This window comes from Pongo abelii, chromosome 17 (assembly GCF_028885655.2).
Source record: "Pongo abelii isolate AG06213 chromosome 17, NHGRI_mPonAbe1-v2.0_pri, whole genome shotgun sequence".
In the NCBI taxonomy this organism is placed as follows: domain Eukaryota; kingdom Metazoa; phylum Chordata; class Mammalia; order Primates; family Hominidae; genus Pongo; species Pongo abelii.
This window is the reverse complement of record NC_072002.2, coordinates 46,102,682-46,129,325: the sequence shown is the minus strand read 5'-3', so window position 1 is coordinate 46,129,325 and position 26,644 is coordinate 46,102,682. Positions and strand designations below refer to the sequence as shown.

Genomic DNA, 26,644 nt, shown 5'->3' with positions numbered 1-26,644 from the left:
TCATGTGAACATTCATTCAGCTCACATAATGAATGGTAAAATTTTAACAGAAAAAGAAAAAAGAAGAGGTGATATTGTTTAATAAACTACAGGTTTCATTGAATGGTTGTTATAATTATAAAAAGAAAGGAATTATAATTTCTCTTGTTATTTTTAAATATAAGAGCCTGCTAAATTGATTATGTTGCAGATTAATATACAACCCATAAGTTTAAAGTGTTTTAGAAACATTTTTCCTTAAGAATTTATAAAAGGAAAATCTTTCTACTTTTTATCTTACTATTTTGTACATGAATTTTTTTGCCTTGAAAATATATTGCACCTTTAGATCTTTTTCTTTTCATAAAATGATTCATTCACATAAAAAAAAAAATCTATGTAATGGATCAGAGCAGAAATATGCAAGATTTGAAAGAGCATTCCTAGTCATACACAAACTGAATTCAGCCTGAGAGAAAATAAGAGATTGAGTATCCCTTCTCTGAAATGCTGGGACCCAGAGTGTTTTGGATTTTGGAATATTTGCATCATATACCTGCTAGGTGAGCATCCCTAGTCTGAAAATCTGAAATCCAAAATGGTCTAAAGAGCATTTCCTGTGAGTGTCATGTCAACACTCAAAATTTTTTGGATTTTGCAGCATTTCTGATTTCAGAGCGTTTCAGATTTTGTATCTTTGGATTTGGGCTGCTCATCCTGTATAAGTAAAGAAAGAAACTGTCCATCAGTAGGGGAGTCAGTCAGTTACAAAATTATAGAATAAAAAAAGACATTGCCAATATTCATCCAACCATTGTCATGGGATAAGTAGGTTCTGCTTACCCACATTAGTATTTGGTGTCTCTGTAGTTACATCTTCATTGTGCAGGTGATCAGCCTGATGCCAGTCAACATTTATGTTACCTCACTAATATCCCTTGTCTGATTTCATGCCTCACAATCAGTGTTCTGAAACTTTGCTTCCTGAGTAAGCTACCAACAGACACCCTGTGCACATTGGTCAGTTGGTAGCAAATTATATTTATCACTATACATTGGCATTCATCCACATTAACTGTGTTGTAGTGATTAACATCTCACCATTACTTAACTCTGAGAAAATAGTGAGATTAAATACCTGAGTCTATAAGGCCAAATGACAGACCTTGGACAAAGGTAAAATCACCAATATAAGTGTTATATTTTGAATCCTGTGAAAAGCTGGCAGCTAGCCCATACATACACCAAGATGATTGTGTACCAAGGGTATACTAGTCTTGTATTTGAATCTCTAATTGGCCAATCTAAATTTCCCTAAAGTCTGAAAGAAGCTGAGTGTGGTGGTACATGCCTTTAGTCCCAGCTGCATAGAAGACTGAGGTGGGAGGATTGCTTGAGGCCAGGAGTTCAAGACCAGCTTGGGCAACATAGCAAGACCCTGTCTCTTAAAGAAAACAAGTCTGAGATAGTTTATTTTTTTAAATAAATTTTAAAAACATTCAGCTAGAGAAAGTTATCTGATACTGGGGGATAAAGTAATCCACATAGGTAAGTAACAATAATAGATACCATTCATAAGGTATTTGGTATTTGTCAAGTGTTGGTTCACATCAGTACTTAAAATTACAAACTTGTGAGGTATAGGTAGAAGTCCTCATGATCTGAATCCTCTGTTTAGGCAACAGCAGGCATATAAAATTATAATTTTAAGTCATATGATTAGAAGAAGGAAAATTTAATTGCCAAAGCAGTATAGCACAGTAGTTCAAAATAGAACTGTATTTGTATATAATCTCTGCCACTTAAAAAAGATCTTCAGTTTTTTTTAACGTTTCTGAATTAATTTTCCTCTTTTTAAACATGCAAATACTTCCACCTACATCCCACATGTGAAGGCTATTACATTGTATCAGATAGTTTCTTTCTCTGGTTTCCCCTTAATCACATTTCTGTTCCCTTTTATATGCTCTGGTTTATCTGATTTTTTAAAATTTTTATTATAAAAGTAGTAATTTTTATTGCAAAAAGTAAAATATCCACAAGCTGTCAATTGGAAAGATAAAAAATTTAAAACAAAAAATCAAATATACAAATGAGAAAGCAAATTCTGATTTTCTTTTCTCTCCTCAGGGCTACTTTTTGAAGTTACCCATAATCAAGTTCCTTTTCTATTCCAGAAATGTTCCATGCTTATGCAAATATAAGCATTGGAATATATGTATTTTTAACATGCTGTTGAACTTTATTTGACTATATGATATTTTTGGTCAATTTTCATACATTTGTATATCATACCAGTTTCAAATATTTTGCTTTTTACATATTTTGTGGGATAGATTTCTGGAAATGAAATTTCTGGCCATATGATTATATGCTTGTCTATTACCGCTGACTAGGTTATAATCTTTTTTTGTTTGTGTTTTTTAAAATTTGTCTTTTTTTTTTTGTTTTACCAGTAGCCATGGGGTGTTACTTGAATATAATATGGTTAATTTGTTACTTGTTAATGGGGTGAATCTGGAACCAGTGCCAGCTTTTATTATATTTCCAGCAAATTTAGCTCTTGCTTTTGCAACTGTGTGGATAAGGGGTCAGCAAACTTATACTGAAAAAGGCCAGGAAGTATTTTAGGATTTGCTCACCAGATTGACTGTGTCATAATACTCCTCATTTCTGTCATTGAAGTCCAGAAGCAGCCATAGACAGTATGTTAACAAATGGATGTGGCTGCGTTTCAATAAAACTTTACAAAAACAGGATGCAGGCTGGATTTAGCCCATGGGCTATGGTTTGCCAATTGCTGGTATAGATCAGAATCAAACTCGGCTATCAGAAAATTATAAATCAAATATTCTCCTGGGTGGTGAGGGAAAATAGAGAAAAAAAAAATAACCAAGAAAGAAAATAATAGTAGAAATGGGGATGTTTCTCTACGTTCATCTTTCTCTCTCTCTCACCCTCCCCTACTCCCTGCCTCCCTCCCTCCCTCTGTCTCTCTATTTATTTTGAGGCAGAGCCTCATTCTGTTGCCCAGGTTGGAGTGCAGTGGTGCAATCTGGGCTCACTACAACCTCCGCCTCCTGGGTTCAAGTGATTCTCCTGCCTCAGCCTCCTGAGTAGCTAGGATTACAGGTGTGTACCCCCACGCCTGGCTAATTTGTATAGTTTTAGTAGACAGGGTTTCACCATGTTGGCCAGGCTAGTCTCCAACTCCTGGCCTCAAGTGATCTGCCCGCCTCAGCCTCCCAAAGTGCTGGGATTACAGGCGTGAGCCACCCTGCCTGACCTCTGTTTTCATTAGGTGATAATGATTATTGAAATAGTCATAATGTGCCTGACAAATAGCTATGTTAATACTTTTTACGTGCATTTTAACCTTTAGCTAGTATAGTTGAAGCACTATAATCTATACAATGCAGCAGGATATTTTCAGAATGAAATATTAAACAGTTTTAGATTTTCAGCTATTAAAACAGGTGCTATGCAATCGAATGTCTGCAGTCCTAAGTCCTGTGCAGTATTATCAGATGGGAATCACAACAACCTTTGAAGTTATTATTGTCATGAACTTCTTTTTACATATGAAGAAATTATTAAAGTATTAAGTAACTTATCCAAGATCACAGAGCTAATACGTAAAGCTACTGAGATTCAAGTCTAACTCCAACAGGTAATAAGTGAGGAATGAATAAATGATTCCAGATACTGATTTTTTTATCCTAGATTATACTGCAAATGATAGCAGCTATTAGCTTAACAGCAGAAGAGTACTGTTCATGCATTATGTTATCTCTGCTGATTTTAACTTTTGTATGTATACACTATGCTTTTTTTTTTTTTTTAAACAAGGCAGTGTTTTTATTGTCATATGTTTTTTCTTTCTTTTCTCAGGAGCCACCAGAAATGGAACTATTGAAATTTTTCAGGCCAGAAAACATTACAGTTTCCTCAAGGCCATCAGTAGAGCAGCTTTCTAGTCTCATTAAAACGAGTCTTCACTACCCAGAATCATTTAATCATCCATTTCATCAAAAAAGGTTTGAGCTCTATTGGTTACCAAAATTTTCTACAACACACTGGCACATGTATTTGTTTCTTTCTTTTCTTTTGGCAGCGACATTAACCCAAATACTGAAGAGGAAATTTAGAATGTTTTTGAGTCTATAGAATACTTGAACTAAACAGTTCAAGTTTAGACAATATCAGTTATTTAAGATTTATTAAGTAAACTTCATGGCAAATGTGATACATTTGTAATTTTGGTAAATAGCTGGAATATATAAACCTCTAAAATTCTAAAAATAAGAAGTCCTGAATCAGGCAACACTTCAAAAGGTTGCCAGTTTTGCAAATAAAAGATGGAGAGAAGCCTATTAGAAACAATCTAAGTAATAATTGAAGGTATGAATTTTGGTGAAAACACCCTGGATGGGGATGGGGATGGGGATAGGATGGAATAGGACAGAAAGAGGATGGTGACCTGTGGAACAGTGACATCTGAGAAAGAAGCTAAGGAAAAAGAAGCCTATGAAGAAAACTGAAGAAAAAGAACTAATTAAAAAATTAGGAAGAAAAGACCAATAAAAAGAAACTATCTCAAAGGTTGAGTGAGAATAGTTCAAGAGAAGTGGTTAATAGTTTAAGATGCTACAGAAAGTTCAAATAGTAAATGGGCCAAAAGGTCATTGGATCTGACAGTAAGGAGATCATTCATGATTTTTGAGAAAAATGCCACTGTATAGGGGGTAGAACAGTATGACATCATAGGTTGAGAAGCGAATAGGAGGTAAGAAAGTAAAGATACTGCATTGACCATCCTTTCAAGAAACTGGGCTATGGAAAGGGATCAGGGAGTATCTGTTCTTACTAGTTAAGATATAGGCATGTTTGTGATCTTGAAGAAAATGATGAGATACAGGGAAAGTAACAAAATCCTTAGTAGATGGAAAGATAAGATACATGCACTGAAGAATGACAGGATTTGCTTTGCGCTAAAGAAGGGACCTTCTTACACGTTATGTAGGGCCTCCATTTTAGGGGGTAGTTATAAGAGCAAGGTTAGCTAATTAATCTAGGAGATAAGAGTAAAGGGTAGAGAATTTGAAAAAAGTGAAATTTTAGGATAGCTACTGAGAAGATGCTAGCTGAGGATGCATAGAAGGAGTACTGGGCAAAATTAAGACCTTGACAGTGACTTTAAGAGAAAAAATATTTTAAAAAGTAACTTAGAGCTGGGCATGGTGGTACCCACCTGTAGTTCCAGCTACTTGGGAGGCTGAGGCAGGAGGATCGCTTGAGCCCATTAGTTTGAGGCTACAGTCAGCTATGTTTGCACCATTGCACTCTAGCCTGGGCAAAACAGCAAGACCCTGTCTCTCTTTTTTTTTTTTTAAAGTGATTTTTTTTTTTTAACAAAGGTAACACCTAAATAATTATCTCTATAATCTTTGTATAAGTAGAATTATAGAGTATATTTGTATGTCTAGCTTCTTTCATTTAATACTATGTTAGTAAGAGTCAACCATTGCAGGAACCTGTAGAATTGATTTTCATTGCTTGTGAGTATGTTTGGATATACCAAAATTAGTTTACCTACTTAAGTGTTAATGGACTTTTAAAATATTTTATTTATTTTTTTCTTCTTCTTCTTTTTCTTTTTTTAAATTTTTCTGAGACAGAGTCACACACTGTCACCCAGGCTGGAGTGCAGTGATACGATCTTGGCTCACTGCAAACTCTGCCTCCCAGGTTCAAGTGATTCTCGTGCCTCAGCCTTTGAGTAGCTGGGATTACAGGCATGCACCATGTACCATCAGCTCAGCCAAATTTGGTATTTTTAGTAGAGATGAGGTTTCACCATGTTGGCCAGGCTGGTCTCAAATTCCTGGGCTCAGGCAGATTGCCTCAGCCTCCCAAAGTGCTGGGATCACAGGCGTGAGCCACCACGCTCATCTGTAGAATAGTTTCTGATTTGAACTATTTTGAATTCTGCTGTGAATATTCTACACCTTTCCTTGTACATATGTGCTTGCCTTTTTTTTTTTTTTTTTTTTTTTACATAGGAACTTTTCCAAAGTGGTTTTACTAATTTGCATATTCCAATAGCAGCATATGCGAATTCCTTCTGCTTGATACCTTCACCAGCACTTACTCTTGTTGGATCTTTAAAAAATTTTATACTAAGTTATTTTTTAAATACTTGTGGTCTTAAGTCTTTGTCATGGTCTTAATGTTGCCCAGTACTCATTCTTTGTTCCTTTCTCTGATACAGATGTGTGCAGGGTTCACCTGGGGAAATGTAAGAAATACTCAAGGATAGGCTGGGCGTGGTGGCTCACGCCCGTAATCCCAACACTTTGGGAGGCCGAGGCGGGCGGATCACGAGGTCAGGAGATCAAGACCATCCTGGCTAACACGGTGAAACCCCATCTCTACTAAAAATACAAAAAAATTAGCCAGGCGTGGTGGTGGGCACCTGTAGTCGCAGCTACTTGGGAGGCTGAGGCAGGAGAATGGCATGAATCCAGGAGGTGGAGCTTGCAGTGAGCTGAGATCGTGCCACTGCACTCCAGCCTGGGCAACAGAGCGAGACTCTGTCTCAAAAAAAAAAAAAAAAAAAAAATACTGAAAGATGCTTCATTCAGTCCTACCCCCAGAGGTTCCAGTTCGATTGGCCCAGAGTAGGGGTTGGCATCTGGATTTTCTTAAATTCTCCAGGTGATCCTAATATGCAACCATAAGTGAAAATAAAAATGTTTGTGTTTTATCCTTATTGAAACTTTTGATTCTGTGATTCATTTTAACCCAATCTTCTACTTCAGCTCTGTTTATTAAACCTGTTCTGCTTCATGTACTTTCTGAATATCCTTGGTGCTTCTTTTTAACCTTAGTGGTTAAACCTTTGCCGCATTTAGAGGCTAGGATGTTTAGGAGTTCTCTACATCATTCTACTTAGGGGTTAAAAACCCTATAGAATCTATGTGTAACAGGAAACTTTTGATCAAACTAAAGTAGAAGAGTGGGTTAAATGAAGCATTCCAAAATGAAAACTCGGCATGGAAGTATGTGAAAACAAGGCAGGTTCAAGGATAAAATGTGGCAGTTTTCTCCTTGGCTGCACGTTAGAATCACTTGGGAATTTCTGAAATTTCCAATGCTTGGGCTGATTCAATCAGATTCTCTGGAAGCAGGGTACAGGCATCTCTAGTTTTACAATGTCTTCAGATAATACCCATGTCCATCTCTATTAGTCATTGTTGCCACAATAATGCTTCATAACAGACCATTTCAGAAATCAGTAGCTTATAACAAAGCATTTATTTCCATACTCATGGGTCTGCCAGTTGATAATTTGGCTGAAGCTGTGCTTTGGTCTGTGTGCTGTTTGGATTTGGCACCTGAAGAAACTTGGGTTCCCGTCTGTGCCACATATATTTTGGGCCCAGTCCAAAGGAGCAGCTGCTACCTAGAATATGTTCTGGTGGCATGTCTCCGGAGTATAACAAGTGAGCCAAATTGCAAAAGCACATTTAAGACTTTTGCTTGCATCAGAAGATGTTAATATTTCATTGACCAAATAGCCTCACTTCCATAATCAACAAGGATGATTCACAGTCCCACAGTGGGAGTGAATAACTGCTAAGCAGTACTCACAGTTACCACAGTAACCAAGGTTGAGAACCATTGAAATGAAGGATCAAGTGATTGGGTGTCCGTGTAAAACTCAAAAACAGATGAGAGAGTATAATTGAGAAAGCTAGAGAGATGGGAGATGGTGGTCAGAGTGGGGTGACCGAGTATTATGTTAGGGATAGTTGTCTAATGTGATGGGAAAAAATTTCATGGTTTGGTCATGGAAGTTGTGTGGCTGAGTTGTGAATAGTACTGAAGATTATGGAGATGATAGGTCCAGGATTTGGGAAGGTGTTGAATAGGTCATATACCTAGACAGTGAAGTTGTCCAAAATGATGACAAGACTTGGAGTTGAAGGAAGAAAACAAACTTCCCTGACATTTTTAAAATTATGCCAACAGATAGTACAGAAGAGGGTAGCCAGAGAGTAGTGTCTTACTAGGTGTATGCTTCTGCTTGATTGATACAGCAGATGAATTCACTAATGGGAGGTGAAGCAGATGTTCAAACTACACGTGCTTCATCTTTACCTCAAATATTTCAAAATATCCATTTCTTCCCCTTTCCCCAAAGAATTCTCACTGTACCGAGTTACTGTCACTGTGTTAGTTTGTTAGAATGGGAACAGAAAAAAGAATACAAACCTTAAGGTAGTTTATGATGAAAGAGTGGAGGCATCTTTACAGGAGGGGTAGTAGGAAGAAATCATTAAGAACTACATCAGCCACCCCAAGGTATGGAAGATGTTGGAAGAAATACAGCATCTATTGTTGAGAGGACGATACAGTTAAAGGTAGATGTAGAAACACAAAGAGAAGAGATGGAGGATACAGGGAAGCATTCTTAATTTAATGGGGGTTTCAGAAAACAAGTAGAAATGTGAGGAAATGGGACAGTAGGAGGTTTGGTCATGGTAGTGGGACACAGAGCAGTAGAGGTATGAGAATAGAAGAAAGAATAGGTGACAGGAGATAACAAAGATAAAATCATACTATGTTTAGCTGCCATGAGCATAAATTGTTATATTAAATAATGTTTATGGAGCTTTTGAACATGTACTAGTCACCATTCTCAGCACTTAACATGTTTTACCTAATCATCACAACAAACCCAAGAGGTAGAATCAATTATTATTCTTTGGAGTTCACAGTTGAGAAAACTGAGGTACAGGTAGCAGTCTGACTCTAGAGCCCAGCTTTTTCATTGGGTGCAGTGGTGGGAGAATAGTTGTCAGAACTTTGATTTCTCAGCCCTGTTTGTGGTTCATTAGATTAGCATTTTAGAAAAACTATTGTGTAAAGCAGTTTTCAAAATGTGGTCCCAAGACCGGACCCAGTGGCACACACCTGTAATCCCAGCACTTTGGGAGGCCAAGGCGGGCGGATCACCTGAGACCAGGAGTTCAAGACCAGCCTAGTCAACATGGTGAAACCCCATCTCTACTAAACAATAAAAAAAATTAGCTGGGTGTGGTGGCGAGCGCCTGTAATCCCAGCGACTTGGGAGGCTGAGGCAGAATAGCTTGAACCTGGGAAGCAGAGGGTACAGTGAGCCAAGATCGTGCCACTGCACTCCAGCCTGGGCAACAAGAGCAAAACTCCATCTCAAAGAATAAATAAATAAACAACAACAACAACAACCAAAATGTGGTCCCAGACCAGGAGTATTAGTATTAGTATCATCTGGGAACTTAGAAATGTAATTTCTTCTTTTTCTTTTTCTTTTTTTTTCTTTTTTTTTTTTTAAATTGAGATGGAGTCTCGCTCTGTCGCCCAGGCTCGAGTGCAAGCTCCACCTCCCGGGTTCGTGCCATTCTTCTGCCTCAGCCTCCCGAGTAACTGGGACTATAGGCATCTGCCACCACGCCCGGCTAATTTTTGTATTCTTAGTAAAGATGGGGTTTCACCATGTTAGCCAGGATTATCTCGATCTCCTGACCTCGTGATCCGCCCGCCTCGGTCTCCCAAAATGCTGGGATTACAAGCACAAGCCCCCATGCCCAGCCTAGAAATGCAATTTTTGGGCCACACCGAAGACCTATGGAATCAGAATCTCTGAGATTAGGCCCAGCAGGTTTTTTTTAACAAGCTTGCCAGGTATTTCTGGTGCATACTCAAGTGTGAGAAACATGATTAAATAATAGATTGCATCGTGGTGCTAATTAAGAGGCTCTTGCAGTAAAATGAGACATGAGACTTGAACTTGTAAGAAAAATGAGATATAGTGAAGTAACCAGGTTCCAGAGATGTGTGGGTGAGAGAATTGGCAGGAATTTGTGAAGAACATTGGGAGTGGAGGTTAGTGAGTGTTAGGAGGAATCAGTATGATAACTTACAGTTTGCTGGGGTAGATGGGGGTGCTCTTCACTGGAATGAAGATGATGAGTTTCACTTTGGACCAGGAGATATCCAGATGTTCACATTTCTTCCTCTACTAGAAGCATTTGGATAAGGTACAAAGAATTTGACATTTGAGGATCAAATGGGAACAGAATAGCATAAGTTCCTGAATTTTTACTTTGGGCTACAAATTATGCAGTTGGAACTTAATTTAATGAGATGCTTCAGACTGACTGGACACCTACCCAGTAGTCTTTGTTGCCCTTCTTGCCACATGAGAAGTTTGTGGGGGAAGTTAGGGCATAGCACCAGTACAACCTGGTATGTTTTTTAAATCATCTTAGTTTTTGTTTAGGGAAACCTGTGACGTTTAAGTATTGTTTAAAAAGTATTTCTCAGTAAGAAGATATAAAGTTTCTGAAAGTATAAAATATATTATTTGGGCAGAATTTAAAAGTTAATGTGTATGAACTTATACGGTTACTATTTTTTCTTCTTTACTATCTTTGTGTTTATAGAGTAAAAGGTAGATAATAGTATATAACCCTGCTTCATTTGTACATATGTTATATTTATTTCTTGCATTCTTGATTTGAAATCTGTACCACTCTATTCACATGTCCTCTTCTATCACTGCCTGTCTTTTTTCCTATGCTTTAGTAATTTATTAGTTATAACATGGTATCAGAAACTAGGCTACTTGAGCAAAATGTATCCACTCGAAAGGAATTTCCTCATAACTATATAGAAATCATTATCATATTCTTCAAAACATGATGTTGTGCAAATTTGATAGAAAAACAAATGTCAGTCTAGGCCAAGTTCTCAAAATTAAGTAATTTTTAATAAGCACAAAGACAACAGTATTAGTTGTTGGCATTTTCATGGTTTACTTTTTCTTCATTGATCTAAGTTGAGATTTTGTTTTTCATTTTGTGAAATATCTAGAAACATTTTAGTTGTTTTTAGAAGATGAACTGTAATGAAAATAAAATAGTTCTGTGAATGTATATATTCTGATATTTAATATTGTCATTGTATTAATATATTTTTTATTTACAATATAATTTGTCTTGAGTGATTTTGGAACTTGAGCTTTTTCCTTCTTGAATCTGATTGTTTTTAAGGAGCTTATGCTCTGTTACATATTCTTAAGTGTTATTTTCAGGAAAATTGCTTTTAAGAAGAAAAAAATATATAACTTTTTTGTTTATGTTTCTTCCATAGCCTTTGTTTAGTACCAGTCACTCTTTTACTTTCCAATTGTTCTAAGGCTGATGTAGATGTCATAGTTGATCTTCGGCATAAAACAACAAGGTAAAGATTTGTTTAGTGCAAGGTTATTTGATTTGGGAGCAATTTAATATTTTGAAATTATGCAAATAATTACCTAACATGGATAAGAAAGTTACCCAAGCTTGTCCTGTTTTTTTGTTTGGTAATATAGAAGGCTTACAGATGTGTTACAGAGGTTTTAAATATTAAAGATTTTTTTTTTCTTGATTATAAAATAGTACTTAACAACAAAAAAAATCCAGATCCACAATCCCACATCAGATACTCCTAGAGCCAGATGCTTTTGGGAATTCAGAAATTTTAGAATTTTTGGAAAAATACTATAAAGCGTATACTTAATATTTTTGTATAACACCCCAAACAGGATCTGGGACAGTTCTCTGAAATCCAAACACACACCTATATATGTGATTTTGTGTATCATAAATTTATTAAGACTTTATTGGGTACTGGGTTGTTTTCCATTTTTCAATATTATAAACAGTTTCAATATTATAAAGCATTCATGTACAGACACTTATATATGGCTAAGGAGTTTGAAATCAAGTTCCAACATATACTAACTCTTATGGGCATTAAATGAAATAATCCACTCTTAGCATTGTGCCTAGAAAATAGTAACTATTAAATAATAAATGTTAGCTGTTATAGTAATGATGTTGCTATTATTAATAAACAGTTGGCTTCATAAAATAATTTTTAGAAATAGAATTGTTAGATGAAAGGGATGTTTGTTTTCTTCTTGAGATGGAGTCTTGCTCTCTCATGGGCTGGAGTGCAATGGTGCAATCTCAGCTCACTGCAACCTCCGCCTCCCAGGTTCAAGCGATTCTCCTGCCGCAGCCTCCTGAGTAGCTGGGATTACAGGCATGCACCACCACACCTGGCTAATTTTGTATTTTTAGTAGAGATGGGGCTTCATTATGTTGGTAGGCTGGTCTTGAACTCCTGACCTCAGGTGATCCACCTGCCTCGGCCTCCCAAAGTGCTGGGATTACAGGCGTGAGCCACCGCACCCAGCTGAAAGGGATATGTTAATGTGACTTTGGGAAAAAAATTAAAAAGAAAAAAATCCTGCAACTTACATTTTCCTCCTCCCTTAGTCCAGAAGCACTGGAAATCCATGGATCATTCACGTGGCTTGGACAAACACAGTATAAACTTCAACTTAAAAGCCAGGAGATTCACAGTCTGCAGCTGAAAGCGTGCTTTGTTCATACAGGTGTTTATAACCTTGGAACTCCTAGGGTATTTGCCAAGTTATCGGACCAAGTAACAGTGTTTGAAACAAGTCAGCAGAATTCCATGCCTGCCCTGATCATCATCAATAATGTGTGACAACTTGGAAATTTGTACTGAAATCCACAATAATCAGTTTTTGCTGGATGGGTTTTACAGCAGTATTTGATATACCTAACTTGTTATGGAGGTTGATTGATATCTGATCCCTGCAAAATACTTTGACTTGTCATTTTGTTGATGATGCAAAGCACGTTGGACTGAGAATACTTATATTCTTTTTCTGTATTTCTTTAAACCCTGAGAATAATTTACATGCTCATAATACAGGATATCAGCATATCTGTGCACCTTATTAAGCCCCATCTTAAGAAAACACAAAGTCTAAGTCTGCTGTTACAACTTGTCAATGGTATATGAATATTAGATGATTCTGAGAAAGGAAAGGCCTTGTTGGCAGTACTTCTGTTAAGCCATTAGTCTCTAAATTCCAGCTTTACTGTGAAGTTCCATAGAGTGTTAAATACAAATTTTCCTGTCTTGCTTCACACAGTTCCTTAAAATCAGTTTTGAACTTTGGTCATAGAGTCTTCATATTTCAGTATCTGGTGGTCCCTATGACTTATACATAACTTTGTAAAAAGAAAAAAATTTTTTTCTGATGCTTTGAATATAGTTTTGAAAGGAGTTTTGACTTTTTTCCCCTGATTCATCTCAGTATAGAGTGCACTATTTCACAATACGATTTTTGTCATTAAAATTACCATATTCTTTATTATATAACGTTAACAATTGAGTTGATCTGTTTAAAATATAAATCTCAAGTTAATTAAAAATAAGCTTTTCAAAAATGTATTATATTTATAACAAATGTACTGTAAATAGAATAAAGACATGCTATTCACTGTATAGCGTATTAGTATCTGCTGATTAGAAAGTCTGGTTTCAAAATATCTTTTTATTCAGAGAATGGGCATTTGGACATAAGAAATTTCAATTCAGCCCTGCTGCAGATAGAGAAATGGGAGCAAGGGTGTTTCAAATGAATATCTCTTGTCATTGGAGAAGGAGGGAAGACAGGGTGTAGGAGTGAGTGGCAGGGAGTACAAGAGCCAGCTCAGCCAAGTCTGGAGCAGATGGGGTCCTTGTGCCGTTGACAGCTACCATGGATTGTTCCAGTCTCAATCTCCGCACTAATCAGAGCAGACTGCACCAAAGTGGGGAGAGATCAAAAGAGCCCGTTTTCAGACTGAAGATTCCAAACCTGCACTTGGAACAACTCTTCTTGAGAGAGGGCTGGCTAGTCTGTGTGCCTCTCTGCAACTGCTGCTTATGCTTCTGGATCTTAAGTGGGTCTCTGGCTTCTCAGCTCCTTCCACTCTGTGTCTTAGCAGGTGTGGGACAAGTTGGAGAGGAAGGTCACATTCTAAGGACACTCATTTCCTTCTTGAGAGTTTAGGGCCATGAGCTTATAAAAAAGTCTGAGGAGGAAAGACAAGCATGAGAAGGAGGCATAATCACAGTGGTATCTCATATTTAAACCACTCAGCTGAATATTAAATTGAACCGATTGTTAGACACTAATAAAAAAATGAAACCATATAAACCTACAACAATATATTAAAAATAAAGGTAATAAAGCACTCAAAATTACTTCCTAAATATTACTCAGGATTATTTATGTCTATTGCATCTGTATCCTGGAAATACTACATAATGGTGTTTCTGCTCATCTCTTGCCAACCCTGCATTCAGTGACTTGCTGGTAGCTTGAAATCAATGATAGTAGAATGTTTACCTCAGGAAAACTGGCAAATGCTACACACCAGGGCTTGACTTACTTATTTTTGTTGTCTACGCTAGACCTAAGAAAGTGATGGAGCAAATGTTAGTGATGCATATTTAAAATGTTGCATATTTGTAGCTGTAACGAGTAGCACAAATAGTTTAGGAAAACATTCCTGCAGTATCTGAAAAGTGTTACCCAGTTCAACAAAGAAGTTGCCTGTATCACTGATGAACTAGTGAAGATCCAACATGTGTTTTCTCACTTCCTCTTCCTTGTTAATGTAAACAAAAATATCAACCAGCATTCATACTAAAATTATTCTCGCTTATCAATTGCAACATAGGTTGGTTTTCTATACAAGAGCTCAGCAAAAATCAAAGAAACTACTCTGAGAGGCCGGGTGCGGTGGCTCACGCCTGTAATCCCAGCACTTTGGGAGGCCGAGGCGGGCAGATCACGAGGTCAGGAGATTGAGACCATCCTGGCTAACACGGTGAAACCCCGTCTCTACCAAAAATGCAAAAAAATTAGCCAGACGCGGTGGCGGGCACCTGTAGTCCCAGCTACTCGGGAGGCTGAGGCAGGAGAATGGCGTGAACCCAGGAGGCGGAGCTTGCAGTGAGCCGAGATCGCGCCACTGCACTCCAGCCTGGGCGAAAGAGCGAGACTCTGCCTCAAAAAAAAAAAATAAATAAAAAGAAACTACTCAGAATCAATTGGCTTTTTGGAATTTACAATAAAGAGTATTGCATATTTTATTGTTACTTGTAAAGCGTATGCTACACAAACTTTAGCAGTTTAAAAGATTTTTTTCCCCTGGAGAATAATTTGATAAACATTCATCAGGATACCTCTGGGCGTAGACCATGAGAAATGTTCCGACATCTACGTTGCAGCTGGTCAAGAACTAAGGTATCTTATGGAATCTTCCAGCTTTTAGAACCTAGTGGAGCAGTGGTTCTCAAAATGTAGGAGGAGCATAATCATTAGGTAGTTACTAAAAATGTATAATACCAGAGGTTCTACCTTCTGAACCCAATTTTGTTGGTCTGGTTTGGGGATGAAACTTTGTTTTTGTTGTAATTTCCTTTTGTTTTCGTTTGTTGTTTTTAAATCTTGGGATTTTAACAAGCCCCGGTTCTGAAGAAAGGATCTGCATAGTACACTTTGGGAAACATTGTCCCAGGAAGCCTGAGAAGCACTTTATAAGGTCGATTAAATTGTCAGGCACATCATGGAAATGTCAATCTTTAAAAGTTCTCGGTAGCTAGGCCAGTGTTTTAAACACATGCCCCTAAGATATGGCGATTTGTTCAAAGACTGCTTTTCTACTTCAGGGATATTGAAATGAAAATTGAGTTTCTAGTAGCGCATTTGTTCAGTTAGGTTAAACACTTGATACGGCTAGGGCTGACAATCCCAGCCTGCCTATCAGTTTTACTGTTTCTTGGCTTTTGATCAGAACTATGAACTCTTTCTTACCAAGCTTTTGGTGTTGGTTGGCCTGTTTTGCCATTCACAATTACTAGGTTCTTTTGGGCAGATACATGTAGTCTCTACTAGGTATAGGTAGATGAGAGTTATAGAGAGGATGACCACATAAGTTTTCATCCCAAAAGAGACATTTTGAGAGTAAAAGAGGGCAATATTAACAATTACAATTATGGGGACAATGGGATAAACTGGGTCTGTTCTGGGCACCAAAATGTAGGGGCCAAGGGAAAGCTTCCCCTCTGCCTTCAAAAGGTTCACTGAAAATAAACTGACAATAAGCTGATCATAGAAGAAGGCATGTGAAACTTATTTAACCTGCTTAAGCACAGGGGAGTCACATGAGAACGATTTCCCAGTAACCCAGTGAGATGCAGATGCTACTATACACTTCTTCATAGAGGAAAGGGAGATGGAGTTGTGGCGATTTTAAGGAGTAGTAAATGATTATTAGTGGGAATGAATGGACCTGGAGGCAGTAACTTGTAAATGATTCTCTGGAATTTCAATGAGCCCAAGAGGCAAACATTTTCAGGCCTCTGAGCCCAAGCTAAGCCATCATGTCCCCTGTGACCTGCACATATACATCCAGGTGGCCTGAAGCAACTGAAGAATCACAAAAGAAGTGAAAATGGCTGGTTCCTGCCTTAACTGACGACATTACCTTGTGAAATTCCTTCTCCTGGCTCATCCTGGCTCAAAAGGTCCGCCACTGAGCGCCTTGTGACCCCCACCCTTGCCTGCCAGAGAACAACTTTAACTCTCAACCCCTTTGACTGTAATTTTCCAAATCCCTTAAAACTGCCCCCCCACCATCTCCCTTCACTGACTCCTTTTTCGGACTCAGCCCGCCTGCACCCAGGTGAAATAAACAGCCTTGTTGCTTCACACAAAACCTGTTTGGTGATCTCTTCACACGGACGCGCGTGACAAACATTATCTTGTGAAAAAGTCTTTCCAGGTGTGGTTTCATTCCTCAGTCTTTTCTGAGACAGAAAATGAGATTTCAGAGAGGGAAGAGGGGGCAATCCCTCTGGTGAGTCCAGTCTTAAGGTAGATAAAGGACTATCAGAAAAACCTTATCCTGTGCTTTAGGAGAAATAGGGTTGAGGTAGAGTCAGTGTGGAGGTGGGAGGTAGAAAGACCTTGAGGCTGCTTCTTTAGTTCAACATGTCAAAGCGCCATATTTCGGGGTATCATATTCTGAGCCTCATGCGGTAGGAGTTATTAAGAAATTATTTTAGGCAGATAGGAAAAGGGGTCCTTGGAAAGTTATTTCTTTTTTTATTATTATACTTTAAGTTCTAAGGTACATGTGCACAATGTGCAGGTTTGTTACATAGGCATACATGTACCATGTTGGTTAACTGCACCCATCAACTCATCATTTACATTAGGTATTTCTCCTAATGCTATCCCTCCCCCAGCCCCAAAAGTTGTTTCTTTTAAAGTAGCTCCAGAAACGTTTCTCGTCTAGCCGGAAAGCGGTAGCTCCAGAAACGTTTCTCGTCTAGCCGGAAAGCCCCAGGCCTTACAGCTGGGCTGCCAACCTTTGATATGCAAATGCAGTCCATTAGAAACTGGATCCACCCAAACATGGTGATTCCCACCATTGTTCTCTTGCCCTTGCTCCCACATATGCCTGGCAATATGGCCACCCCCACATATCCCCATGTGTGTAGAACATCATGGCACCCTTCAATTGCATATTAAAAGGCTAGGGTGGGAGGGCCAGTTTTTGTGGGCTACATGAATGACATGCCTGGTCAAACCAATCCCTTGAGCCCTATGCAAATCAGACACTGCCTCCTCCAGCCTCCTCATATAACTGGCTGGTATCCACCACACTTGGGGTCTCCTCTCTCAGCTTTGGAGTCCCCCTCCCTCTGTCTCTACACGGGGGAGCTTCTTCCCTCTGTCTTCTCCCTTCTTTCTTGCCAATTAAACTCTTCAATCCTTAAAAACCACGTGTGTCTGTGTCATTTCATCTAATTCGCATGAGACAAGAACCCTGGTGTTCCTCCACTCATAAGAGCTGTATCACTAACACTGGGATGTGTATTCACATCCACTACAGCTCTCCTCCTCTCAGGCCGTCTACCCACTAGTATGTCACGATGAATTTGGCCACATATACAACTATTTCATATTAACAAGGCAATCATATGATTACTTAGATGCTTGGGGAAGTTCCAATTCCCTACCTTTTGGCAGAAGGGGTCACTCAATTCGGATATGATGGACAACAAGGAATCAAGGGACAGAACCCTCTGATAGCTTAGTGACCAGAACCAGGACTGAATTTTAGCCTTGGGTGGAGCATGCCATTCCAATGGGTATGTTACAGGAAAAGGGTTCCGATCCAGACCCCAAGAGAGGATTCTTGGATCTCACCCAAGAAAGAATTCAGGGCAAGTCCACAGTGCAAAGCAAAAGGGAGTTTGTTAAGAAAGTAAAGTGAAAGGACAGCTACTCCATACATAGATAGAGTAGGATGTTCCCGAAAGTAAGAGGAGGAACACATCCACCCTAGGTACAATGCTTGTATATATGGGGAGATGTATTCTGCTACAAGGGTTTGTGTTAAAGAATTAATTTTCTTAATTACTATATTTTGCAAGAATCAATATTATCATCTTTAAAGCAAAATTAGGAATGTCTTTGTTCTCCAGACATCAGGATATCGGGACATTCCCAAGTCTGGGTCTGTTTTAGTAAACATTATTAATTTGCTCCCTTAGCTGTAAATATCTAGAGGCTAGGAATGCCTATTTTTTCTGAGAATGCGTCCTAGCCAGTCTCAGCCTCATTTTCCTAGCCCTCACTCAAAATGGAGTCTCTCTGGTTGGAGTTCCTCTGACAGGTATGGGCTACTGGCCTAACTAGATTTTTTTTTTTTAAAGACAGGGTCTCACTGTGTCACCCAGAGGAGTGCAGTGCCGTGATCTTGCCTCACTGCATCCTTCGCCTCCTGGGCTCACGAGGTCCTCCCACCTTAGCCTCCCAAGTAGCTGGGACTACAGGTGCGTACCACCAAGCCTGGCTAATTTTTGCATTTTTAATAGAGACAGGGTTTCACCATGTTGGCCAGGTTGGTCTCAAACTCCTGGCCTCAATTGATCCATCTGCCTCAGCCTCCCTAAGTGCTGGAATTACAGGCATGAGCCACTGCACCTGGCCCCTAACTAGATTCTTAAGCCACTTCATCCAAGCATGTAGGGGTTTGTACAATATCTCTAGTCAAAACACCTAGTTTGAACACCACTCAAATCTCCTTAAAGTTGTAAATCAAAAATAAAATCCTGAGCCCCCAACCGACTGAACAGACTTCTAGGCTTGGCCAAGGGGATCCCACAAAATCCTGAAAAACTAAATTCCAAGCCATGACAGGAAGGGAAGTCAAACACACCTTGTTATACCTCCTCTCTTTTGGAGTTCAGACAAAGCTGACCAGCATTAACATTAAATTAGATATCACAAGACTGACAAAACAGCCTCTGGCGATACGATACCAAATTGCAATCTGACTGGTATAGCATCCCATGACAGCAGACCATGAGGGAAATAAAAACATTTTACTTCAAAATATATTTCTTTGACATATTTTTAAATGGCCCTGCAATGGTGTCTTTTGTAGGGGAAGTTTGCATCCATAGAAAATCTTCATTATTACAGCCAGGCCTTTCTCAGATATAGGAGAGATTAACTAAGAGCCTGACACATTTTAAGGTCTGAAAAGAGACATTTATCATCTATTCTGTCTGAAGTCAGCTGCCTGGAGGCTCTATCTACATAAAAGAACGTTGGCTTCCACAGTCCTCCTTATCTTAACTATTTCTTCCTACTGACTTCAAATCTTTAGACAAAGCTTAACTCCTTCAACCAATTGTCAATCAGAAAATCTTTGAATCCACCTATAACCTGTGAGGCCCCCACTTCAAGATGTTCTGCCTTTCTGGGCTGAATCAATGTATATATAATTTATGTATTCCATGTATTGATTTATGTCTTTGCCTGTAACTTCTGTCTCCCCAAAATGTATAAAACCAAACTGTAACCCTACTGCCTCCGGCACCCTTTCTCAGGACCTCCCGAGACTATTCCCTAGGCCACAGTCACGCATATTAGCTGGAAATAAACTGCTTTAAATATTTTACAGAGTTTGCTTTTCTTTTTGTCAACAATGTTGATTAATAAACTCACTAATGCTATTGAGACAGCTGATATTTGAAAGTCTTTTGGTAGCCACTTCTAGAATATGGCCTGACCTGTGTTTTTCAAAGCCTAAATAACCACCCAGGGTTATGTACACTGGTTATATTTTTATTTTTCACTTTTTTCATGTCATTATTATCATCTTGTCTCTGTGATCTTATATCTCTGCCTTGTACTCTTGTTATGTAAAGCGAATTGCTTCCTTAAGTATCAGTTTTAAAATTTTTATGGGTATATCTTTGGTTACATATTTTGTCTGCTCCATAACATGATTCAGACAATTTTTCTTCTTTCTTCCTTTTTTTCTTGTATTATTTTCTATACATACCTAGTCTGGTTTCTAAACTTATTTTTAAAAATATATTAAGACAGGGTCTTGTTACATTGCAAGGCTGGTCTTCAACTACTGGGCTCAAGTGATCATCCCACTTTAGCCTCCCAAGTAGCTAGGACTACAGGCATGCACCACCATGCCTGGTTAAACTGATTTTTAAAAGGAGTTTCTTGACCAACTATTTGCAAGATGGTACTGTAGTAATACTGTGTTCTAGTAATTTATCTTATGATCAAAACTTATATATACAACTAATTTTAGCCTTCGCTACTTTTCAGCCAACCAAGATTAGCAGATATAGAAATTGATGCTGAATATTTACCTCCACCCTGCTTTATTGCAAGATTATTTTTTTCTTACAAAAATGAGTTGCCAGTAAAATTGTTCAGCCCTGCCTTCTCTGTTTTTCTCCAGATTCCAAATGAAAAAAGGGACACTCTGATCTTGGCTGTCACAACAGACACAGAAAAGGCACTTTGAAGATGATTTTCCATGATTGTTAACTGAAGATTCTATGGAAGCATGGAAATAAAAGTGTGATGGACACACTTCTGGTTTTCCTCTAACATTCCTGATACTCCTTTCAGTCTCCTTTTTTTTTTTTCAAGATAGGGTTTTGCTCTTGTGCTGAGGCTGGAGTGTAGTGGCATGATCTTGGCTCACTGCAACCTCAACCTCCCGGGCTCAAGCAATCCTCCCACCTCAGCTTCCAGAGTAGCTGGGACTACAGGTGAAATGGCCTCATTGCCTGGGGTGGCACCCGAAGTTCTTGGTCTCATGGCTGAGGAAATCAAGGACATGGACAAACCAAGGGTGAGGTTAGAGCAGAAGTTTAATATGCAAAAGAAAGAGAACAGCTCTCTGCTGCAGAGAGGAGTCCCGAAAATTGTTGCTGCTTCTACAGTTGAATGTAAAAGCTTGTATAAGAAACTGATGAGAGCTGGGCATCTCATTTGCATAAGGCATGAATTTCTGGTAGCTCCACCCTAACCTTTTATTATGTAGGTGGGTCCTTGGCCTGAGCTACTCCATGTTGCTTATCTCTTTCCTACTGTGCATGTGCTTAAAAAAAAGGGGGAGGTGAAGCCCCCATGGTTGACATGCCTGGCACCAGGTACCCCTACCTATCAGTGCAGGGGGCAGGCATACTCCATGCAAACTTCCAGCTTTCTTATCTGAGTATGTCCAAAAAAGGAAAGGAATGTGCTTACTGGGACCCACCGTATGTAAGTGAAGCTTGCTGATTACCCAGGAAGCTCCCCTTCTTTGCCGGAGCTGCTTCCTTATCTTTATTTGCAGCCCAATCTTCCAGGCTGCTCTTTGTTAGAAGAGAAGTGATTTCTTGGGCTGCTTTTTGTTAGAAGGGAAGTTCTGCTGAGGACTCTTTGCCCTATCTGCCTAACTAGTTTCTTTTTACCTCCTCTCTCACAGGCATGTGCCACCACGTCGGCTAATTTTTGCATTTTTGGTGGAGATGGGGTTTCACCATTTAGGCCAGGCTGGTTTCGAACTCCTGGCCTCAAATAATACACCCACCTCAGACTCCCAAAGTGTTGGGATTACAGGCATGAGCCATCGTGCCCTACCTCAGTCTCCTTTGTAAACTCACTTTGCTTTACTCAACCCTCAACAGGCCTAATTATTTGTTAAAAGGTGAACTGGCTAGTTTTGGCACAGTATGAAATTTCCATTAAAAAGGAGGGCTAGTTTCTACTCCTACTCTTTTTTAATTTCCATATTTTGTGGAATCCTGCGTTAAAAATCATGGAAAATCATTTTAAAAGTGCATTTTCTTCTGAATATTTGAGGTGCATAATTAAGCATTTAAAAATTCACTATGCTGAAAAACTAAATGAATGAATAAAGAAGACAAAAGGCCAGTCATGGTGGCTCATGCCTGTAATCCCAGTGCTTTGGGAGGCCAAGGCAGGTGGATCATCTGAGGTCAGTAGTTTGAGACCAGTCTGGCCAACATGGTGAAACCCCGTCTCTACTAAAAATACAAAAATTAGCTGGGCGTGGTGGCATGCGCCTGTAATCCCAGCTGCCCAGGAGGCTGAGGCAGGAGAATCACTGGAACTCGGGAGGCAGAGGCTGCAGTGAGCTGAGATCATGCCACTGCACTCCAGCCTGGGCAACAGGGCAAGACTGTCTCCAAAAAAAAAAAAAAAAAAAGTGGAAGACAACAAAGAAACAGCAGTGTAATAGAAAAAAAAATTCCAGAGTTACATGATTAAATGAATTTTTTTTTTCTTTTTTTTTTTTCAAGCAGAGTTTTACTCTTGTTGCCCAGGCTGGAGTGCAGTGGTGTGATCTCGGCTCACTGCAACTTCTGCCTCCAGGGTTCAAGCTATTCTCTTGCCTCAGCCTCCCAAGTAGCTGGGATTACAAGCGTGAGCTACCACACCTGGTTAATTTTTGTGTTTTTAGTACAGACAGTTTCACCATGTTGGCCAGGCTGGTCTCAAACTCCTGGCCTCAGGTGATCCGCCTGCCTCAGCCTCCCAAAGTGCTGGGATTACAGGTGTGAGCCACCGTGCCCGGCTGAAAATGAATTTTTAAAATATTGTTATATAATAAATGAAGGCTAAGCGTAGTGCTATTCTTTAGAAAGCAATTCTTCTATTGTGAAAAACAGAATTGTTGACTCCAAGAAAACACAATATTATAAAGTAATATTTCCCAAAATATGTTTCATTGAATACGATATTAATAGGTCTTAGGTGAAAAAAAGAATTCCCAGAGTAAACTAAGTAAATAAATATAGAATTAAAATTAAAGAGGTTTCTTTACTGCTTAATATGTTAATGGAGGATTTCCCAAACATATTCAACTAGGGAATAGCCTTTCCTAGCCAAAGCATCTTTCAGAACTAGTGATATGTCCCACGATTAGAGGTTAGTGAACTTTTTTTGTAAAATGACAGATAATACATATTTTAGGGCTTGCAGGTCATACAGTCTTTGTTGCAACTACTCAGCTCTTTTGTTTCAGCACAAAAACCACCAGACACAAATAAATGGGTACGGCTATTTTTCTAAGTAAACACCTGTTTTGTAAATAGAGTTTTATTAGCATTAACACTGAGTAACATTGTCAGTGTATCTTGGGAACATGGACAAGACCAAAAAATAGAGGAAGAGAAAGGAGAGAGGACAGAGTATAGTGACAGAGCTTTCCTTTTTATGGAAAGTTTTACTAAAACCTAGCAAGTGATACCTGAAACCAACTATATCCACTAGAGGGCACTAGGAGTGCAAGTTTGCATCAATGTTGTCCATACCCTTTGCCTTTAAAATGTTGAAATTAGCATTATATGAGGTAACACATAGCAGAGTTTGGAGGAGTTCACAAAGAAAAAATGTGGCCTGAGGAGGTGGCCAGATGATTGAAACTTTTATACCATTTTAGGCTAAACAAAAGAAAGGGGGATTTGGGCTGGAGTTAGGTGCAAGTTCTGGGAAGGAGAGTGAAGGAAATGCATGGTAACTAAAAGTTGTTTTGTCATGCTGAGAAGAGCCTCTCAGGTGGTGTATTAGTTCGTTCTCCTGCTGCTAACAAAGACATACCTGAGACTGGGTAATTAATAAAGGAAAGAGGTCTAATTGACTCACAGTTCAGCGTGGCTGGGGAGGCCTCAGGAAACTTACAATCATGGTGGTAGGGGAAGGAAACACGTCGTTCTTCACATGGCGGCAGCAGGAGAAGTGCTGAGCAAAAGGGGGGAAAGCCCCTTATACAACCATCAGGTCTCCCGTGAACTCACTCACTATCAGGAGAAGAGCATGAGAGGAACCACCCCCATGATTAGACTGCCTCCCACCTCGTCCCTCCCATGACACACAGGGATTATGGGAACTACAATTCAAGATGAGATTTGTGTGGGGACACAGCCAAACCATATCAGGTGGTAAGAGTTGTCTCCAGGAGCCTCTCTTCTTGGTATGGAGACATCTTTACAATGGAAATTTCCTTTATAAATATAAATATCCTTTATAAAAAGGAAAATTTTATACTTTCCTTTTAGATAGGGGGAAGTAAAAAGCCTTTCCTGCATCTACTGGTTCTCAGTTGCCTGTAACTCAAAATAATTCTTGTCAAAGTGGTATATTTTTTGTGGGGCATATTCTGGTACCTTTAAATTTCAAAATCGATATCAAGATTGATGTATCAAGTTTATAGAAAGTATTTGAATATTTTAAGTATTTAAAGGTAGGTTGTAATTTTTCTAAACAATGATACGTTTTTGGATGTATGAGTTTACTTGCGTATAACAGGCTGTAATATAGTTTGGCTGTGTCCCCACCTAAAATCTCATCTTGAATTGTAACCCCCATAATCCCCATGTGTCAAGGGAGAGAGCAGGTGGAGGTGATTGAATCACAGGGGCAGTTTCCCCCATGCTGTTCTTGTGATAGTGAGTGAGTTCCCATAAGATCTGATGGTTTTATAAGTGTTCGGTAGTTCCTCCTGTGTTCATTCTCCCTCCTGTTGCCTTGTGAAGAAGTTGCCTTGCTTCCCCTTCACCTTCCACCATGACTGTAAGTTTCCTGAGGCCTCCCCAGCCATGAAGAACTGTGAGTCAATTAAACCTCTTTCCTTTATAATTTACCCAGTCTTGGGTATTTCTTTACAGCAGTGTGAAAACAGACTAATACGGGCTGTCATCGCTGCAAACAAGACTGCCTTGGAAGAGCTAGTATTGAAAGGTTCCTAAATCACACTACCCGGCTTTCAATCCATGGTTTTACTCCTTACCAAATATAAGACTTTGGGACAGTAACTTAACCAGCCATCTGAGTTTTTTCATCTGTATAGTGTAGCAACAATAATTCCTATTTCAATGGGTCATTTTGACGATCGGCTGACCTAATTCCATAAATTTCTTAGCTCAGTGACTGACAGTAATAAGTTCTCAAAAAATGTATCATTTTAAAACATGATTTACTTAAATTCCATTTGCACTCTGTAAGTCCCTCTGTAAGTCCCTCTAATAGATGTGGTTTCAAATGGCTGTATGAAACCTGAATAATTCAAACTTAACTATAATTTTTAGAAGCCTAAAAATTATGTTGAGCCTTAAAGGAAATGTGACTGTGTGGTCTGAGCACATGCATTGGCTGCAATTTCTGCTTCTCAGATTAGAGATTCATTCTTTCTCGTTGTTCTTGTTCTGCAAATAAATTAGGAAAGACTAAATGGCGACAGACATAAGACCTTCCCCTCCTGATGATGGCTAGCCTTTCCTGCTTTATTATTTTGCATCTAACTCAGATCAGATGGTGCAGAAGACTCCATGACTGTTATATCCTCAATGTGGAATGTTAAATATACCTTTCCCAAAAAGAACACCACCTCAATTAATCAGATGACTGTAACTGTGTGCCAGCCTTGTGTGGAAAATGTCGAAACATTGTTAAGCTTCCCAGACCTTATTTATATAAATGACCCCCAAAACTTTTCCACTTTGGAGCACTGGCTTCCATTCTTTGGAATCTGTGTTCCTGGATGGCTATCCTTAAAATTTGTGCTTGACTAAACGCTACATTTAACCATATTTCTTGAATCTCTTTGTTTAAGGTCAACACTCTACAGCAACCACTGCACTATTTTAAGTTACCAATTCTGTTCAAGATTCTAGGCTTTATTTTGATTGTAAACTTGGGGCTTGTGCACATCAACTGTGAGATTTGTTTCTTTCATATCATTCCTTAATACTTAGAACAATGCAGGACACATACTAGAAATTCTTGTTGAATTGAATAGAAGAAATGAACTGATGAACGAAATATCGGGTACCATAACTCTTTTGACCAATGCCCTCTGGTCACTTTAAATCTCAAGAACAGCCTCAATTTCAGTAATTAAATTTTCCAAGAAGGTTTAATAACCAGCATTCTCAATTTCATAAAGCTAACATTGGCTTCTCTCCTGGGAAGCTTTCAGTTTGGGAGGAAGATGGCCAACTTCTCCATTTTTCTACTGTGTGCTTCTCCTTCCTGTCTCAATATACTTGGCTGACTCTGAATCTTCCAGAATTTGGTAAAAGTACCTAAGTAGGAGTAGCAAGGGTGTAGGAATACCTTACCTCACCGGTACTGTGATAACCTGGCATTGATGGTCTCTGGGCACCAGGGAATGTTTTGTGAGTTCTTGAGAGACCTCCCATTACTGGGAATCTTCCACAAGGTGGAAGCCATGTGTTGATGACAGAGCAACAATTTAGTAGAAGCCCATGGTCCCGATGATTGTGGAGTCTACACAGGGATTTGTTCCCCTCCCTGTGTCCATGTGTTCTCATTGTTCAACTCCCACTTATGAGTGAGAAC

General features: G+C 39.0%; 1 protein-coding gene across 9 annotated transcripts in view; it reads left to right on the top strand.

The window, feature by feature from the left end:
• The window catches only part of TRAPPC8 (trafficking protein particle complex subunit 8), a 121,073-nt gene extending 100,210 nt beyond the window's left edge, over positions 1-20,863 (top strand). For 2 of the 9 annotated variants that reach the window (XM_054537765.2, XM_054537764.2), the window contains exons 27-30: positions 3,871-4,016; positions 11,179-11,268; positions 12,351-12,469; positions 20,730-20,863. In XM_054537765.2, the coding sequence (XP_054393740.2) occupies positions 3,871-4,016; positions 11,179-11,268; positions 12,351-12,469; positions 20,730-20,740 (366 nt within the window). In that variant the 3' untranslated portion in view covers positions 20,741-20,863. Of the gene's footprint in view, positions 1-3,870; positions 4,017-11,178; positions 11,269-12,350; positions 13,396-20,729 lie in introns of those variants that run through there. The other 7 variants (XM_054537767.2, XM_054537766.2, XM_024236037.3 and 4 more) reach the window with 4 other exon arrangements.
• Positions 20,864-26,644: the final 5,781 nt, after the last annotated feature.